This window comes from Buteo buteo, chromosome 23, assembly GCF_964188355.1.
Source record: "Buteo buteo chromosome 23, bButBut1.hap1.1, whole genome shotgun sequence".
In the NCBI taxonomy this organism is placed as follows: domain Eukaryota; kingdom Metazoa; phylum Chordata; class Aves; order Accipitriformes; family Accipitridae; genus Buteo; species Buteo buteo.
Genome location: NC_134193.1, coordinates 22,793,948 through 22,812,353, shown reverse-complemented (window position 1 = coordinate 22,812,353; position 18,406 = coordinate 22,793,948). Strand labels below are relative to the sequence as shown.

Sequence of the window (18,406 nt, the reverse complement as noted above, 5' to 3'; positions counted from 1 at the left end):
CCTGGGGCTGCCGTGAGTGCTGAGTCCTCTAAATCCCGCTGAGCAGATGGCCCTGAGCCACCTTCAGAGACACCTGGCGAGGAGAAGGACACGTCCCGTCCTCAACCGCGGGCAGGAGGAGCAAAACCACGGGCACCTTGGTGCTTCTGCAGGGCGGCAGCTCAGGAGACCTGCAGGCCCAGGGGACGCGTTCTGGCGCGGCTGCGGTGCTGCCTGAGCTGAGCCCCCAGCAGAGGATTTACTGGTGGGCATCGCTGCCCTCCCGGCTGTCCGTGGGAGCCAGCACGGCTCAGCGAGCTCCTGGCTCTGAGCACCCGCAGCAGCCCGGTAAAGGCGTTGTGTTTCCACAAGGGCTCGACTGGCCCAATAAAAGATTATCAGCTAAATAAAACAAGAAGTGAGTGATGCCACTATGCCCTGTTGGATTGAAATTGTGTGAGCAAAGTGGTTTTCTCGGGGAGATTTATTTCCTCTGCCGGCTGCAGCCAGCCAGCCCAGCGGAGAGAATGAGCCTCTTGCTCCGAGGCCACTGCTCCCTCCTGCAGTCAGCACTCGGCTTTTATTTCATTTTTGAGGGAATCGGAACAATAAAGGAAATACAAACAGATATTCACCCATCACAAAGCACAGCAGCACATGCGTGTGCACACATTTGCTCACTGGTACACGAGCCACGTGCTCTAGCCCTGCTCCCCCAGGTCCCGCTCTCCCACCACACCAGCAGTGCCCAGCCAACACCTCAGCCCCAAAATCCCACCCGTAACCCAATTCCAGAGCCAGGAGGGCAATCCCACGCCAGTGGGGATGGCTCCTGTCCTGGCCTGGACCCGGCATCAGCTGCGACAGCCGGGGCAGCGCTGGCACCCATCCCATCGCTTGCCCGCCGGGACCAGCACCAGTGCAGGCAGTGTGACAGCAGGACACAGGCTGGGGGCTCTTTGCCCCAAAACCTGGCCGGGGAGGGGGCAGGCAGCGGGTACAGAGGGTGGCAGAACTGCCTGTGCCGGCTGCACTTTCAGACGGTGCCGTTCAGGCTCAAGTGGAACCAGCTGTTGTTCTATTTGCTGGCCCTGGGCAGCAAAGCCAAGCAGCAGCTCAGCTTCGCTCTGGACCGGCACTCGCCGGTGGCTGCGAGGCAGAGGACAGCGTGGCCGGCGTCTCCTCCACCCTGATGAGCTCAGCATCCTGCGGTGGATGCCATCACTCCCGCTTGTGGTGGCAAGTGCCCACGGAGGCTGCACACCGGACAGGGATGAGTCCCCAGAGCCTCAGGGAGGTCCTCAGCCGAAGCCAGGGTCTCTGCCGTGGGTGACTGCCAGCGGCGGGGGACGGATCCCGGGGGCTCTTCCCCACCGCAGCCCGTGGGGAGCTGCCATGACACCAAACACAGCGCCTGAGGTTATCAAATCTCCGCTGCTCAGAGCGATCCTCCCGCAGACAGCACGGCAGAACGGACTCTAAAACCGCTCACCATCACCTCTCCTGCCACGAGCTTCAATCTCAGATACCATCCCCCCGTAACGACCGGGCACCGGTACCTGCTCCTGCCGAGCCCTGCTCGCTGGAAAGCATGCCATTAGATCCCCAGTAATTGTAAATATTGCAAAGTGCTCGAGTCAGCAGTCTTGCTGAATTTTGCTTTCAACATCTGCAGCCCAATAAATCTTTGTCTCCTTCAGGTGAACTGTGCTCTCCGCTCGGGCTCCAATTTACATCCCTCAGCACCATCACCGCGACAGTGCCGGCCCCGGTGGCGTCCCACCGCCAGCCCAGGTCGTTACCGCGTGGGGCCGCGGCCGCGGGGAGAGCGAGGGACCCGCCGGCCTCCCAGGAGCCGCGGGCAGCCCCGGCCCCGCCACCGCCGAGCGGCCGCGCTGCGACGGGCCTGGCGGCCACCGGCACCGTTCGCTTTGTGCCAAAACCCTTCTACTCACCAGACCTTCGCCGGGCTTTTTTTTTTTTTTAATTGTTTTCAAAACAGATTTCATGTGGTCCCAAAATGAGACCATGATTGTAAATTAAAGTGTAATTAGCCTTTACGCTTTTATATTCATTAACTCTTCTCTGTTAATGATGCAGAGGCTGGAGCACAAACCCAGCATTATGAAACCACATCCAGGAAATAAAATAGTGATTTAGATAATGGCCAGAATGTATTGCTACTTACACATAATTAAACAAATGCTCAATTTACACTTGGAAACATGAATGAATGTTGATTAACCCCAGCCCAACGACTCTGCTGGTGCTGTGGTTAAGTGGCTGTGCTGCCGGTGGGGTTGGCGGCGGTGGGCAGCAGCGGGCAGGGCAGGGCACCCGCTGCCCGCAAGGCACCTGCCTGGCCCAGGTGCCGCAGCACGGCCGAACCGCGCGGCCGCCCCGGCCCGGACCCACGGCCGCGGCCGCTCGGGCAGCTCCGGCTCCACAGGCTGGTGCCAAAAGCCACCCACCCCTCCCCACGGCAGCGAGGTCTCCGCCGCCGCGTGGACAGGGCTCGCTGCCGGGGCCGGGGGGGACCGTATCCAGCTCCTCGTAGAACAGCAGAGACGCGGGGTGCCGCACCGATGCCAGTGGGGCCCGAGGCGGCATCGCCTTCGCTGCCGGCCAAGCGGCGCCGTGTGCCGGAGGGGTGCACCGTGGGCCGTGCCGTGGGGTCCGCCTGCCGCTCCCGCACAGGCTTTGTCTCCCGTTCCCCCCGCGCCTCCTGCCCTCCAAATGTGCCAGTTACTATGGAGACATCGCCTCTTTAGCGCAGGAGGAGCCTAACGAAGTCCACAGTTGCAGGATAACGTTATTTTCTGCTGCAGATCTGGACGCGAGGAGCCCGGGCTGGGGGACAGGCGCCAGGTCCCCCGGCTCCATCTCCCCTCAGGGCGGCACAGCGGTGCCCGGTCCCCGGCTCTGGGCTCTGCCAGGGGCTCCGTGCCCTATGCCGCTGCTGTGCCGAAAGCAGGGGCTCCCGGGGTCCTCGTCCCGGTGACCCCCTGCCCCGCAGAGCGAGAGGTGCCATCCACCGTGTGCTCCGTTAACCATCCGTAAGCTGAGCCCAAGGAACAGAGCTGTTCGGAGCTGGTGGACGTGGGGCCGGATCCGGCGCCAAGTGGGGCCCCCGCAGCGTTTGCCGATGAGGTCGGCCGTGGGCTCCCGGCCAGGACGAGGCAGCAGCTCTCAGCAGCAGCAGGCGAGCGACATGGCCCCACAAGGGTCTCTCCCCTCCTGGAGCCAGAGCTCAGGTCGTGCTGGGTCCCACCGGGGGCCCTGGGGAACCTTGGGGCCCAGCAGAGCCGTCCTCCCACCCCAGCCTGGCTCCACGTCGCCCGCAGTGGTTCTCCACAGCGTCCCCGCCGGCCCCACTCCCCAAATCCGTCCCTGCCCCGGCACCCCGCGCATCCCTCAGCCCTGCAGTGACGGACAGGACGGACGTGACTGTGCTGGCGTGGCATGTCGAGACCTCTGCTCCCAGGGACTCCCCGTTCATGGATCGTTGACTCAACAGGCCATAATGGCTCCATCTATCGGGGTCAATACGGGTGCCTTTGACACATGATAGACAATAATTGCTCCTGCTTAGAGACTTTTTAGTTCATGGATCATTGACCTGATGGGCTGTAACAGCTCCGAAGGAGGCTGCACACCCCTGAGCTTAAACGCCTTCAGAAGCAAGCGGCTGTGCAAAACCACCGCACGGGGCTGTGCAAAACACACTCTCTCCAAAAACATGCTCCCCAGGACAAGTTACCAAAGGCCCTGGGGCCCCGTAAGCCCTCATGGTAGCATGGCCGTGGAGGAAAGGCCGTGGCAGGAGGCACAGGAGTCCAGGAGGAAAGGCCGGCATGCCCCAGCATCCCTCAAGCGCCGAGGGAGAGGACCAGGGTGCACAGGGACGGGTTCACCTCCTGAGGGCTGCAGGCTCGAGCTCCCCTCTCCGACAGCAACTTCCAGGTATATGATTTAATGAAAGGCACAATAAGAAGTGAAACAATTAGAATTTCTGCCTCATTATCATGGTAATCTTATCAGTCGGATAATGAGGTATTAATGGAGATTTAATGTGCCTCTCATAACAGAATCCCTTGGAGAAAACACATAAGGAAATTGCTGTAAATCCACTTAATGATGGAAAGGTCCCCAAACACCATATTCCAGAGGATGAAAAATGCTGGATGCAAATGAGAGAGAATCAAGGTCAATAACACTGCAGGGACCAAGCTCACAGCAGCACCGCACCGCCACCGTGCATCCGCCCTGGTCCTGCCGCTTCACCCACCCGAATGGGGCAGGTGGGCGAAGCAGCAGGACCAGGGTGGATGCACGGTGGCCACCAAGATCCTACTGTCTCGTAGGTGATGTGAACATTTCTTAAGAAACAACATGACTGAAACATAGTACTTTTGCACTTGACCACTCCCATGAAGGCATTAAATGGCACACACCGGAGGAACGGACATGGTCCTGGTGCCTGTCCCCACGTGAGCCACCTCACAGTGCCGTGACAGCCGGTAGCTATTTTCTCCCCTCAAGCAACCAGGACAGCCAAGCTGCATGATTAAAAAAACCAAACCCCAAACTGAAAAGCTCTGTGTTAAGCAGCCAACTCGGCAGTGCATAGTCTCCCACTAACTGGATCTTGTTTCTTTTTTGCCACTGTGCGCTCCCCGCAAGCTGTCGGTGCGCGCATGAAAGAAACACAGCAGCGATGCAAAACTGGAAACCATGCAAAGTTAGTGGTAAGTTGTTCACACTTGCAATGCCATCTCCAGCACAACTGCTGATCGCATTGGAACAAGGCAGAAACATGAAATCCAGGCGGTTAAACTGCTCTCCTTTTAATCAGTTTTTACAGAATAATACATTAATAATCACGTTAGAGACAAGATGGGGTTCCTGTATACAAGATTGTGCAAGCTCATTAATTTAAATTTTATAAAGGCTTTACCAGTTTCAAAGAGGAGAGGCAGTACAAAGCTTTTAAATAGAGGTAAAGCACAATTAAAAGGTACAGAACACACACTACTAACTCAGCAGAGATTAATTCTCAAGTAGTACAGGCTCAACCAAGTCACCAGCTGTTACCCAAATAAGAGTATTCTTCCCCCTCCTTGTCCACTGCTTTCCTGCTGCTCCAGCTCTCCTGTCACGCTGCCAGCCGAAGGCTGCACAGTCTGTACCGCAGCACGGCCCCGCAAGTTACACTTCTGCCAAACACACACGCTTCACTTGCCTGAAGCTTTGCTGCTCAACGGGCCTGCCTCCTCCTGCTGCTCCTGTTCGAACCCCCTTCCCCCACGTACTACTCAGCATTAACATGGCAGTGAGTTCTCAAACTTCTGCGAGAATTTGGCTTAACAGAACATTAACATTTTCAAGCGATACGAACCAACACTATGCTCACCAGAAACTCACCTACAGGAAACAGGATCACGTTCGTGGCTTTTTTTCCTGAAATTTATGGCAGTTACATTCAGCATTTGGTAGTATAAGGTCTTCAAAACAAAAACTTTTAAACTCAAATACTTAATAGGCCATACACATTCCAATTCTCCTTAAAGAGGATTTAAAAAAAGCTTTAAAGAGAAATCTCACTTAAGGTTAGGAGCAAAAAGGAATCTCCTACGGATGAAAAAAACCCAGCCCTTTCCTTTCACTCCTCTACCCTAAAAAGGAAAACACCACCTCTGTAATATTAATAGGCAGAGCCATGCCATCATTTAATTTGGCATTTCCTCCAGACATGCTGACAACCAGCGCTGAAGTCAACGACCAAGCCCTAAGTCCATGACTGCAATCTGCTACTAATGACCTCTCCCCCCTTCCCTTTCCCCAAAATGTTCCATTCATCCTTCAGTGGCTGAAGTAATTTAATTAACAGAAAGCACCAAGTTTACAGCAACAGGTACGTGGTTGGCTGGCACCTTTTGGCAGCAGTTCTGTTACTTTTGGTCCTTTACGCACTGTCTTTTCACCTTTACTATTGCACACCAAAACCTAACAACATCACTTCCTATACATGTAATTTATCATTTTAAAACAAAACATTACGGGACACCAGAGGAAAATAGTAAGAGGACATTACAGGAAGGTTTTTAATTCTTTGGAAAGCCTAATTCTCTAACTACACCTACCAAGACTACATAAAGGACTTTCAGAGTAGGTTGAAAAAAAGAAGCAAAGGACCATCTTGCTATGAAGACTCTCAGCTCATCTGGGGCTCACTGAAACACTTACGGGTTTTAAATAACTAAATAATAATAATAATAAAAGACTCCAGTTCTTTGAAGTATTTTTCTACGCAGAAAAACAAAGTGATAAAAACTGTGAAGGAAATGGTTCTTGCCCCTTCCATAAAGGAGAGCAAACCTGAAAGACCTGATGGTGTTGATAAATCCTGCTTGCCAAGTTTGCAAACAGAAGCAACACACAGGGTAATCACCAACTTAAGTGTCTTTGTGCCTTCTTTAAGATTGTATAAATACTCTCCTTGACTAAAACCCAAACTGTAGGACTAAAAGAACTTTCATACATAGGTCTTAACATCTCAAATATTCAAGTAATAATTAAATATTACAGGACACTTCAATATAAATAAATTTATATTGCTTTTAGATATGATCTGGCCATATCTTCAAGGGCATATTTGTGCTTCGCTACTGAGTGTTATTGGTCAGGGCTGTGCTTGCAATATTAAGTTACATGTTCAGCACCAAAAACGCATCAAGGCTAAATAACTAGAATATTGCAATGCTACACAGACTGAGTTACCACAGTAAGGCAGATCAGAAGAATTTTGTTTCTACCGAGTATTGCTCCTCCACACAATCAAGTCTCTAATAGAGGAGAAAGACTATAAATAAAAGAAAAAAGTTGCCATCCCACCCTCTCACCCGTGATTAGTTTAGCAAAAATGCTATACTAAATTACATATTAGAGTCCTAGAAAGGAAGTTTCTTTAATTATGCCTTGACAAGTAGCACAGCCAAATCAAGCACTTGATACTTTACATAAATTGCTCTAATTTCAATTAACCAAGTGATTTTCCCAAGTACTAGTTGCTTACGGGTTTTAATCATCAAAATGCACACACACGCCTCCATTCCTCCCCCCCCCCCCCAAAAAAAAAATCATTGATCATATTTTGAAAAGAATGCGAGAAAGATTTTGTTTTCTTTACCACTCACAGACACCAAGTCTTAACATATCCCTCTGTCAGAAGTGCAATGAACACTCTGGGAAGAGCAAGAAATAATACTGACATGAAAAAGTTAAATGCTCGCTGTCCTTTTTCACTGTAATTCTAGCTAAAAAAGAACAGCGAGTACTTATATACAGATAACAACCACTGGCCATCACTCAGACCATTTCACTCATGAAAAATCCATGTGGTGTTGTGCATAAAAACTTCTTTAAATTGATAATTGTCAGTTTAAGGGAAAGGTGGGGTGAGAAATCTATAAAACACCCTGAACTGATGTCATGATATGTTTCATAAAGAACAGTGTTATTTTTTAAAATATTTTATATGAACAGTAAAACTTGCACTGCTGCATAGCAGACAACACGAAGAACATTTAGTAAAAACATTCACTGAAACCCCTGGCATATGTATTTAATGTCACTAATCAAAATATATATTACAGTCCAAGGTTCTGTTAAGGATCTCTGTTTGGGGTTTGTACAGTATACACAATATCTCAGAAAAAATATTACAGTAAGGTATTTTATTTCTCCTTTTTTATATTAGACTTATCTATTGTAACTTACAGTCCCTCTCCTCTATATATCCAAACCTTTATAACACCCTAATGCCCTAGCCAAAAAATGTTTAGCTATCTAACAAGCCCTATTATAAATTCCAGTTTTAGAAATTTCAGTAATCTTAATTACATTTTAATAAATAGTTCTGTTTGCCCTTTTTTAATCTTAGCCTTTTGAGGAAGTCCTTTCATTACCAAAACACAGTATGTCACAACCTGTTAGAGGTCAGAGAGGCTTTTGCTTGTTTATTCAAAGGATAATGAGTCCAAAGATAATTGCAATGCATTAAATATAGTTATATAATATTTACACTGTCCTCTCAGATTCTAAATTTAGGTGAAATATAATTGACAATTAATGTCAGCTACTACAAACTTTCAGTGTGGCTGGTGCTTTATTAATAAAAGGTGTATTAAGCTAGAAAGTATACTAAGTGGTTGCCCTGATTCTTGTTTCAGTTTTCTATTAGAAATTAAATGAAGTGAATTATTCATGTGAGTAAGAATTCAGGAAGAGGGGTGGTGAAAAAAGCATGAAGAATTTTCTGCATGTTTTGAGATTCCAAAATACCTGAAAACTGTGGTCCCTTTTACAGTGCCAGTATCTACAGGGGAGAAAAACGCAACCAAAAGAGAAGAGGAAAATCTGTTAAATTAATTTGATTAGTAAAGGTGTGTTTTAAAATGCCTCAATTCTGTACAGTATTATACAAGGAAAGTCTCTTCTTCAGCTTTTGCAGCTGTTGTACATTCTTATATACTCTTCTTCTGCTAACAGTCTGCCCATACATGTGCTGTTTGAGTTACTTGCGATCATCAATAGTTTTAATGAATTCAACTGCTGCTGTGAACTGCATCCACCAGTATGATTCTTCTCCAGATAAACAGTTGGCATAGAAACTACTAATGTACTGAACAGTGGACAGCAAGCAAGGTGGATTTGCCTGAGGGTTAAAGAAGAAAGAGATACTCACAGTTTGTTTGCAAAGCTAAACATAAAACATTATAAGATACAGCATAGAAATATAATTCTATTCGTGCAGCAATCGTCACACATTCATAATACATGATTATGTAACATATCTGTAGGGTAGTGACTGTTTATCCAGACCTTCCCCATTTCACACACTCAGAAGGCATTAGACTTGATGAAAGAAGCATTTTTCCAACAAGGAAAAATGACTAGCAGGCCAAGAAGACAGGTAACACTGGCAGAATCTATAGAAGTCATCAAGGATTTCAACACATAGAAAAGCCTATTGTTTTAGCATCTTACACATGACAGACCATTCTCCAAACACTCTTATGTCAAAAAAGGTCAGCAACACAACACAAGTCAGTCCTAGTGTGGATCTTGGTCCGGAAAGAGGACAGCACTAAGCAGGCACAGATGACAGATGCTGGTGGACGTACCTCAAAACCCCCCCACTTCACACACAATTGTCTGCACCCCAATTTCCTTCATTCCAAATGCAAAGCTTGCTTGGATTCAAAAACCGTAACTGTGACCACATTTCTGATATTTCTATTTGAACCTGCTGAATTAGATCCGGTTTTGAGTCTAGCATGCTCCCAGTTACCCAAATGCATTATTTTTCTTCCTAAAATTTGCTTGTTTATTACAAGAATTAGCTGGGGTTTCTGATCTTTGCAAAAGAACTCACCTTTATGAGGACAAAGACCAGAACAGGAACAAAATCATCTGCCCCAGGTACAGAGTCTTCATTTGCCAGACTAAGCAGGTTCATGATGGTTGAACACATTCGCAGGATACACTGTACTTTGTCTCGGGGGGTTTTATAAGCGCTTATTGTGCGGATTTCAGACTGTGCAGATGGCCATGGTGCCTCCCGGAGATACACCTAGGAAAAAAACCCAACATGCTGCCAGTTCTTGTTTGTCCAAGCTACTACTGTGCACCACAGAGGATCTGAAGTACCAGAGACTTGCAGGCAGGAGCAAGGCTCCAGAGAAATGGGAAGCTTTAAGTCAAGATGGTTACATTACACTCACAACTAAGGTGGCTTCCTACTGTGTTATAATAAAAAACTACAAGGAGCCAACACTCTGTGTGCAACTAACATAATTAGCCTGTGCTTCTTCCTGACTTCTCCAGCACATTGTTTCAAATGAAGGTAGAGCTGTACATCTCAGTCTTCCATATCAGCAGCTTTATGAACACTCACTGTTTTGAGTCATACAGTTCAAGTGCTGAACTCAGAACTAGTAAAGCTGCAAACATCCAGCCTCTGACAGACTTCTTAAGCCTACCAACCTACTTTTAGTTATCCTATTTACCATGAGAAAAGTGAAAGCACTGGGCAAATTTACAGATCTGCAAGATGCCATTAATTCTGGCTAGTTCAGAAAGAACTTGACAGCTGTAAACAACAGCTATGGCATATGAATCACATTAGAAGCATAAAGGATTCAAATCTTGTCTTTTGAAGCAAATTATCAGAAAGTTACTGCATCTTAGTGCAGTGTAGTATTAGTTCTTAAATCTTACTATCAGGACAGAGGTAGTAAAATCAGAAAAAAATTAATTTGGAAGGATCAGTCAGTGGATGATACTAAAGCATGGGTACAGCATGTTTTTCCTGCAGGATATTTCAGCTGTCACAGATAGAAAAGCAATGCTTCTAACTGTAAAACGAAACAACCCTCTCCCCATCCAAAACACAATCAAAACCAAGCACCCCAACACACACACAGAAGTCAAGGAAAGGAGAAGTTGTTACCTCAGGTATCTGAAGTGCTTTGTGGTTTGCAGTCACTACTTTAGATAACCTCTGTATGTGCTCATGAAGGACCCTGAAAACAAACACAAAAAACAAGAGTGAAAAATAAGCAGCAGCCAGCAGTCCCCTGGAGTTTCCCACTAGTTTTAAGTTTGATACTATGAGAGAGATCTTCAGGAATGCATATAATCATGATGGTCCTACAGCTAATGGACACAAGGTCAGTAAGAGGTGCACAGGATTTTGCTATACAATCAAGTACAACCACACAGCCAGTAGAGCATTCAGACAGCGTACATTCTAAAACACAAAAGCCAAAAACCCAAATGCATGGAAAATACTGTACCAAAATGAAAACGGAAGGAGTCCTGAAGCAGATTTTGATCATTCTCTCAGCATACACACTTGCAGATCTGAAAGTCTGTATCCCGAGTCATTAAAGTCACAATTTTATTCTGTACTAGCAGTTTATTGCAAACACAAAAACTTTTGCACATGATGCTACAGCATTTCCACGTTCTTCTACAAAATGTTTTAAAAGAAAACATGAGTTTGTATGGCATGGCTAACTTAGTCAAGACTGTCACATGAAGACTGCACAGCTTCCATCTGCACCAACTGCAAAAGAAAACCAGGTACTCCAAATTACATTAACTTACTGGTCACGCAAAATATCTCCATCCTGATTAGGGTAGAACGCAAGTTTGAAAATACGATTCATCACACTGCGTTCTATAGCTAATTGTGCATCCTGAAGCTGTTCTTCACTGGCATTCTGCCATATGGCATCCTGAGCCATTGCTCCATATAAGAACTGAAGAAAATCCTCCACTTGGGCTGTTTTATCATCTGCTGCTGTGAGTTTCTGGAAATCTGATAAAAAGTAAAAAGAGAGAGAACATTCAGTTAAGTAAAAAACATTATTTCTGATAGGTTTTTCTGGAAAGAAGAGCCCAGAATCTACTTCAGACTTCTTGCCAGGCAGCGCTGAGGTTCTGTTTTGCCCACACCCCAGTAAGGGAAATACAAGCAGGAACACTTGAAATAAATGGAGGAATTAAAGGAAAAGCACACAGAACACATTTAGCGAAGCATATGGTTAAAATACTCTACTTGATACTGTGTTAATCACTTCCTCTGCAGTACCAGTTCTTATGCCTTCTTTCCAGCCACCCACAGAGATAACGCCCAGAACAATCACTAGAACAGTTGCTGGTAGGAACCAGTGCATGCAAAGTTGTCAGATGCTGAAAGGAGGGGGGAGCGGGGGAAGGTATCAAGAAAACCCATGTGGACCATTTCCTACCCCTACCTTTATTAAGTGTGCATAGTTGCAACATTCATATTTATCTACAAAATACAGAATGAGTGATGCAGCCAAGTTAATGCAGCATGACCAAATCACTGGCCATTCATCGGCTTCATATTTATAGCACTCTCCACCAGAAGACAACTGCCACTCACATCTGCCAGCAGCCTAAATGCCACAGTTGCCAATTTCTGTTTTAGATCATCCAGAAATAGCTGTCTCCTTTCTGTCCAATGGAAGGGCTTTAACTCCTTCCTGGGTCACTGAATCTTATTACCAGAAATTTAATCCCAGTATATATAAGTTCTCATATTAATTCTAGCCTATTCAGGCACATTTAATATGCAGCACTATATGCTCCAGGAGCAAGAACTGACTCTAAATTTCTTACGTACTTCATTAGGCCAGGTATGTGCATAGAGAACATAGAAATAGTTTGTTTTAAGTGACTCTGTTTTGAGAGAGTTATCTTCCTGGTGCAGCTATCCCTTATGCCATGGTATTTTTGAATCTTTGATTAATTTCATTCATACTATTACTATTCCCCATATCTTCTAAGGGGCAACCACAGGTTCTGTACTGAGGACTGAATGCTGCAACTTAATTTATCATTTATTAATAGATCTAAAATAATTAATAGCATTCATGCTTCTTCCATGGGGCAGATGCTAGATAATATGATTTAGCATAACTTTTTAGATCAAGTGAGGTCAAATTACCTCCATTTTCTTAGCCCATGAAAAATGCAGACAGTTACCATGGCTTAGCTGCACAACATACTGTTAAGTCACAGTAATCTGTCTATTTGAGCCATTAATTGGCCAGCTGAAATGAAAATCGTTTTAGGAATCTGCTCCTCAGATCAGAAGTTGTGCTTTAAAACATTAACCTGAGCCAGCATCTAAATATGGAGTAAAGGAATACAAATATTCCACAGTCTGCATTAATCTTACCTTGAATAAACTCCCTTATTTTCTTTTCTTTGCTCTCTAGCAGTAACCTCACACATACTGTAGTGAAGTATCTGTTGGCCACTTCTTTATCTCGCAGAACTCTTTGCAACAGCCTTTCCAAGTGCGCTTGTGTTGTTTGCAGGCCTTGGCGACACCGAGTTAAATAAGCGATATATGGAGCTCTTTTCCTAAAACAAGGAGTGCTCTGCTTTAGATTCATAATAAAGATAGAGGTTAATAGCTTTATAAACTGTTAAGTTGTAGTGCAAGAGGAATCTTCAACCTGTTGTTTTTAAAACAAAGATAACACCTGAATTCAGAAGTTCTATTTTATGCAGATTTCTCTGATTGAAATCACTGCCCCTGCAGCACTCCAGAATGCTAGATTAAAGCAAACTCCGAACAGCATCTCTTGCATGTTAGAGCTGAACATTAGCCACAAATTGATTTAAACCCAAGTTTATTACTATCTGGACTAACTTAAGGTCCAAGCTTTTTTAAGCCTTTCGCAGATAGGTGAGACAATTTCATCATTTTGTGGGGAAGCAGAGATGTAATAACCTGATTTGGCGAAGAACAATTTAAACCAAAAGGGATCTTCCCAATCTGCTAGTGAATAAATATATGCATTTGGAAACCCATTAATAATAAGATAGTGAACAAACTACCTATAGTCCTCTGCAATAGATGCCAGCAGCTTTCGACAGGTCCTGTTATCAAAGCGGCTTACACATCGCATTGTCTCTTGTAGCTGGGCCATCAAGTTCTTGTCTTGGAGGTTAATAGCTTCAGCTAGCTGAACTTTCAAGAAGCACACAATTTCATTATCTAATAAAGAACAAAGGAAAATTATTAAGGAAAAGAAATGCAGGCATCATGAGAACAAAACTGGTTTTGAATATGAGAAACACGTAACAGTTTAAAACATAACTTCTGTACATTAGGCAGTAAGTGTTATTTTAAGAACATTTTAATAAGTCTTTTTGAATTTTGCAGATATCAAGGGATACGTTTTCATATCACTATCTTATTTAGTATTTAGAACCATACTGAAACGTGAAGAGGACCAGATAAGGTAACAAATTCACCTGTGTGCAAATAAACCTAGAATGAATGGAGGGATGCAAACACAAGACACATATACTAAGTCAACGTAAAGAGTCAGTAAATGATACAAGTTACTCTAGTAGTACAGTAGCACAATTCCTAACAGCACCTGTATTTTGGGAGTCTATTCTACATCTTCACGCTCTACCTTGCAGTATATCTGAGATACTTCATTACAAAAGAAGTTAGACCAGATTTAGTTGGCAGGTTTGTTTGTAGAGTAAGAAAGAAAACATTTTGGTGGGCAAAAGGTGGCCTACGCCTTTGGTATCTATGCCAAACAGAAGTTACCATAAATGGTGCAGTCTAAGTGCCATTAGATGGGAGAAAAGAAGAGACATATACAATACAAAATATCCATATGTATAAAGAACGTTTACCTTCAGGGTCTGTGTGGTCTGGCAGACCATTCCTTGTTGAATGTGTCAACATTGGGAAGGCAACAGAATCTGCTGAACAAAGAGCCAATCTCAATTTCTTCTTTGCATCCCTTAAAGAAGAAAAATATTTTCTTAACAAAGTTGCTGCAAGGTCTGCTTCTTCAATAAGCAACTTTAACTTTTTGTTTTTCTGGTTTTTTAAATACTGCCTAAAAGTTATTTAACATTAATTTTAATGTATCAATGTTGTCAAGACTTTAGAATATCAGTTCTTTTGATACAGCAACTAGACTAGTTTCAAAAGAATTTTCCTAAACACTGCACTGCTCTGTCCTCTCACGTTACAATATCCCCCCTTCATCAGTGGAAATATGGCAGTTTGAGGAAATATGGCCTAAAACTAAAAGCATGTAAAAGTTTACAATTGATCCATATTAAGATTTTCATGGGAACAGTCACATGGCTTCAGCTTTTAATTCTACTTTGTGGGTAAGATTAAACCTGCAAATGTATTTACCTATAGGAGAAAGCAGAACTTTGTGGCTGTGCTACTTGACTTGCAGAGTCTGGGAGATCATCTGCAGACATGTTTTGCAAAGCCTCATCACGTGGAGAGTCATGCATACTCTCACCATCCCCAATAGCCTCTACAGAAATGAAAAAAAAAAACCAACATTACACTTGAAGAGAGGAGTCAGAAGAAGAAACTAGACTAATATTCTCTATTTCCTTCTTTTTATTCTAAGGTCATGGGGGGAACAGAGACAGCAAATAAAACAACTTGTTCTGAATAAGTGAAAAAAGTACATTAAAAATATATAATCTACAATCACTAAGAAGAAACTGCATCTGTTTTGGAAGGCAATATACTTCAGTATCCATTAAAACAAACAAACAAACAAAACTGGTAAGAGATGTGCTATCAACAAACCACCACCTCAATGGCAATATGAAAGAGCTGTCCTCGGGAATATTAATTCCCAGTCACTGAGGGACTGTCCCACAGATTATTTGACAATATGTTCCTGGTTTAGAGCTCACATTGTTCAGCTCTTAGTACTAACATTGGTCTAGAATACTGAAGTGTTTTTATCTTTAAGGAGGAGAAACTATGTTGGTGATGATTATAAAAGCCAGGTTCTCACCTGCACCGTCATAGTTCACTATGGCTCCTTCACTAGGACTGGTTCGCTTAATTGCATTCCTGTATTTGTCCAGAATGTCCTCTGCAGCTTGCGCCTGTGCACTGAGCCTTGGGCTGGGATCATCTGAAAAGACAATTAAAAACAACAGGAGTTAACCTTGTATTGTGCCAACTGAAAGCAAATACAAAAATTTAGACCTACACGTTTGGACTCTTGTTTTTAGCCACACCAAATAGCTGCTTGTGTTCCTTGTAACCACAATTCAAATATATTTACAAGGTCTGGAGCAAAAGCAGAAAAAGTACAATGAAAGTGAACAAATAAAGCCAGATCCTTAGCATATTTATACTGTTTACGCAAGTGGTTCTTGTATATTTGAAGACTTCTAGAAATGATTAGGCAAACAGAAAACTAAACACCCAGGTTCAAACCATGTTTAATTTAGCACTTAAATAATTATTACAGGAATGTATCTGCAACTATCCTTACAGCTCAGCTATGATAAGGATAGGAGCTTTATAATGATGAAGAAAAAAAAAAACAAAAAAAAACCAGCTTGAGTTGAGAATCCAGTACTATACATACTAACAGAAGCATGGCAATTTAAAAACAGGCTTCAAGTCAAGAAGTCTTTATCCACTTTCTTATTCAGAAAGCCAGTTGTGAACGTTAACTACAATAGCATATACCTTTCTGTAAATAGATACCTGGTGGGCACTCTGGAACTCTAGAGGGCATGTTATGAGAGAAAATTACTATGATGATATTATTCACATACCTTGAAGTGTTGAATATCTGTCAGGCACCATGTCATCTTTGTCTTTTTCTTGTTTTTCTTTCTTTCTAAATGGAATAGGAGCTGAAAATGCAAGGTACCTTATCAAAGACTATTCTGAGATAATGGTCAGACTGAAGAAACTTTAAGAAAGTGGCTAATGCATAAGTTTGTCATCAGATAAACTTTAAAAAAAGCATAAGCTTATCTATGGGGTGGAACAGAACTGTATTGTCATCATAAGTAGTAAGCTCTACCTTTAACAAACTTGCTACCATGAGCCAGGCAGAACAGTTTTGCCTTCCAGGTACAGTACGCTCTAGGCAAATACTAGCCAAGGGAGTCAGGCAGCTTCCCATTTTTATTTACATATTTTTTTATATTTTAGTTTACCAATAGTCCTAACTCAAATATTGGTCATAATGACATGAATCTTTTCTGGCAACTAGTTCCCACTAGTAAGTTCAGGGAGAAGATGCAAAGTCAGCACATTGTGAAATGGAAAAGCAAACAAAGAGGTATTAAAATACTATAACATTATCTAGAGTCACACAGAGACTGCAAGGATTACATTGGTTCTTTTCTAACTGAAAGTCTGTTTTAAAAAAAGGCAAGAATACCTAATATTGCACACATTGTTCCATCCCCAGTTGTCATTATTCACAGCATGAAAGCAAAATATTATCTTGCACAAGCTTTACTTTGTAAATAGCCAAAGTCTAATTTCCACTCATGCCATGTTACAAGAGATACCCTAAGTTATCAACATCCTTCAACTAGCACACTACTATCCATAGAGAATTAAGACTAGTTCTCAGTGAAGCTGCCCTGAAGTTAATATCATACAACTACGAAATGACTGGCCTCACATAAGGATTCCAAGGTTATCGAATGATTAAGATAACACAATGCCTAACCAAATTCCTTTCAGCTTACACACCTCTTTTATAGGTACTGCATACTTTATATTTCAATAATTCTCTCTTTACGGCAACACTTGCAATTTATAAATAAGAATCCTTTATTTCTCAAAATTAAACAGGACAGCTATTACTGTGTAACAAATCTACATCAATCTGGTCAGCTTTTCAAAGTGAAACTGTAAAAGCTTTCCATAAAAGTGACTAAAGATATAATAAAGGCACCATGCACTCTTAATAAAGTACCAAAACCAGATGGACATGATCCTACCTTTGGGCATAGCAGACACAAAACGTTTCCTCCACCAGGGCTTGTTTCTGTCAGACTTCTCATCATCACTGTCTTTTCGTTCTTCAATCTGTAGAAGGGCAGAGTCTACATTTGAGCATTTACCATATCAAGTGTAAAGACAAAATATCTCCTTTACATCAGGTTTTGCTACATTGACCGTAAAAATAAAACTACAGCAGAGCACAGAAAGCCATAGCAGATTAAGTTAGAAATATCCCACCTGAAGAGGGCAGCCTATAAATGCAAAACTAAAGACATGAGGAAACTTAGATTTCACTTATTTCTTTTTTAGAGAAAATTACTTCTCAGGATGCTGCAGCACTTTACACTTAAACACTACAACAAATCTATTTCTGAAGTCCCACCAAATCAAGTAAAGCTCATCCAGGAATTTTAAGAGAAGCCAGATTCATTTAAGCCACTCTGAACATCTGTAGCTTTAGCTTGTAAAACATCACTGGCCAACGTTTAAAAGGTAACAAAAGCACATGGTAATTCCTTGGCTAAACACATTTAACACCAGCTTTCTGGTGTTAGATGCATAATTAAAGTGGGCATGCTAGAAAAAAATAAAACAATAAATAGAAGCCTTACCTCTCCCCTAGAGGAGTCTTTACTGGGAGACGAAGATGATGACTGAGATGCAGCTACCAGAACAGCTGCTCCAGCATTTGTAGTCGGCATAGGAAGCTCCCTCTCCTCATTACCAGGACGTCTGTTCCACCCAGGATCACTCATAGGTCTCCGAACTGATGATACTATATCTGAACTCCTACTGCGGACTAGCCTCTCTGGATAAGAATGCCTCTGCTTGAATGCTTCTAAATCAGTTGGAATTAAAGTGTGAAACCCAAAGTTTGGTAATCGGGCCTCATTACCTCCCATAGCTCCTTCCAAGATCGGTGGATCTGGTGGTGGATGAGAGGGTCTTGCATAGTGTACTTTAGGCCTTACTACAGCTGATGCACCTGCAGTCATAAGCATAAAAGACGACACACACTTTTATTTTTTTAAGATTCTTCCAAATTAGCTG

General features: G+C 43.5%; 1 protein-coding gene across 4 annotated transcripts in view; it reads right to left on the bottom strand.

Moving 5' to 3' along the window:
- Positions 1-7,588: 7,588 nt before the first annotated feature.
- The window catches only part of GAPVD1 (GTPase activating protein and VPS9 domains 1), a 29,585-nt gene continuing 18,767 nt past the window's right edge, over positions 7,589-18,406 (bottom strand). For all 4 annotated transcript variants that reach the window (XM_075055870.1, XM_075055871.1, XM_075055869.1 and 1 more), the window contains 12 exons: positions 17,968-18,341; positions 17,353-17,440; positions 16,165-16,245; positions 15,387-15,509; positions 14,759-14,888; positions 14,242-14,351; positions 13,423-13,582; positions 12,755-12,942; positions 11,152-11,365; positions 10,493-10,565; positions 9,416-9,613; positions 7,589-8,695 (listed from right to left, as the gene is read on the bottom strand). In XM_075055870.1, coding sequence (XP_074911971.1) covers positions 8,555-8,695; positions 9,416-9,613; positions 10,493-10,565; positions 11,152-11,365; positions 12,755-12,942; positions 13,423-13,582; positions 14,242-14,351; positions 14,759-14,888; positions 15,387-15,509; positions 16,165-16,245; positions 17,353-17,440; positions 17,968-18,341 — 1,880 coding nt within the window. In that variant the 3' untranslated portion in view covers positions 7,589-8,554. The remainder of the gene's footprint in view (positions 8,696-9,415; positions 9,614-10,492; positions 10,566-11,151; positions 11,366-12,754; positions 12,943-13,422; positions 13,583-14,241; positions 14,352-14,758; positions 14,889-15,386; positions 15,510-16,164; positions 16,246-17,352; positions 17,441-17,967; positions 18,342-18,406) is intronic.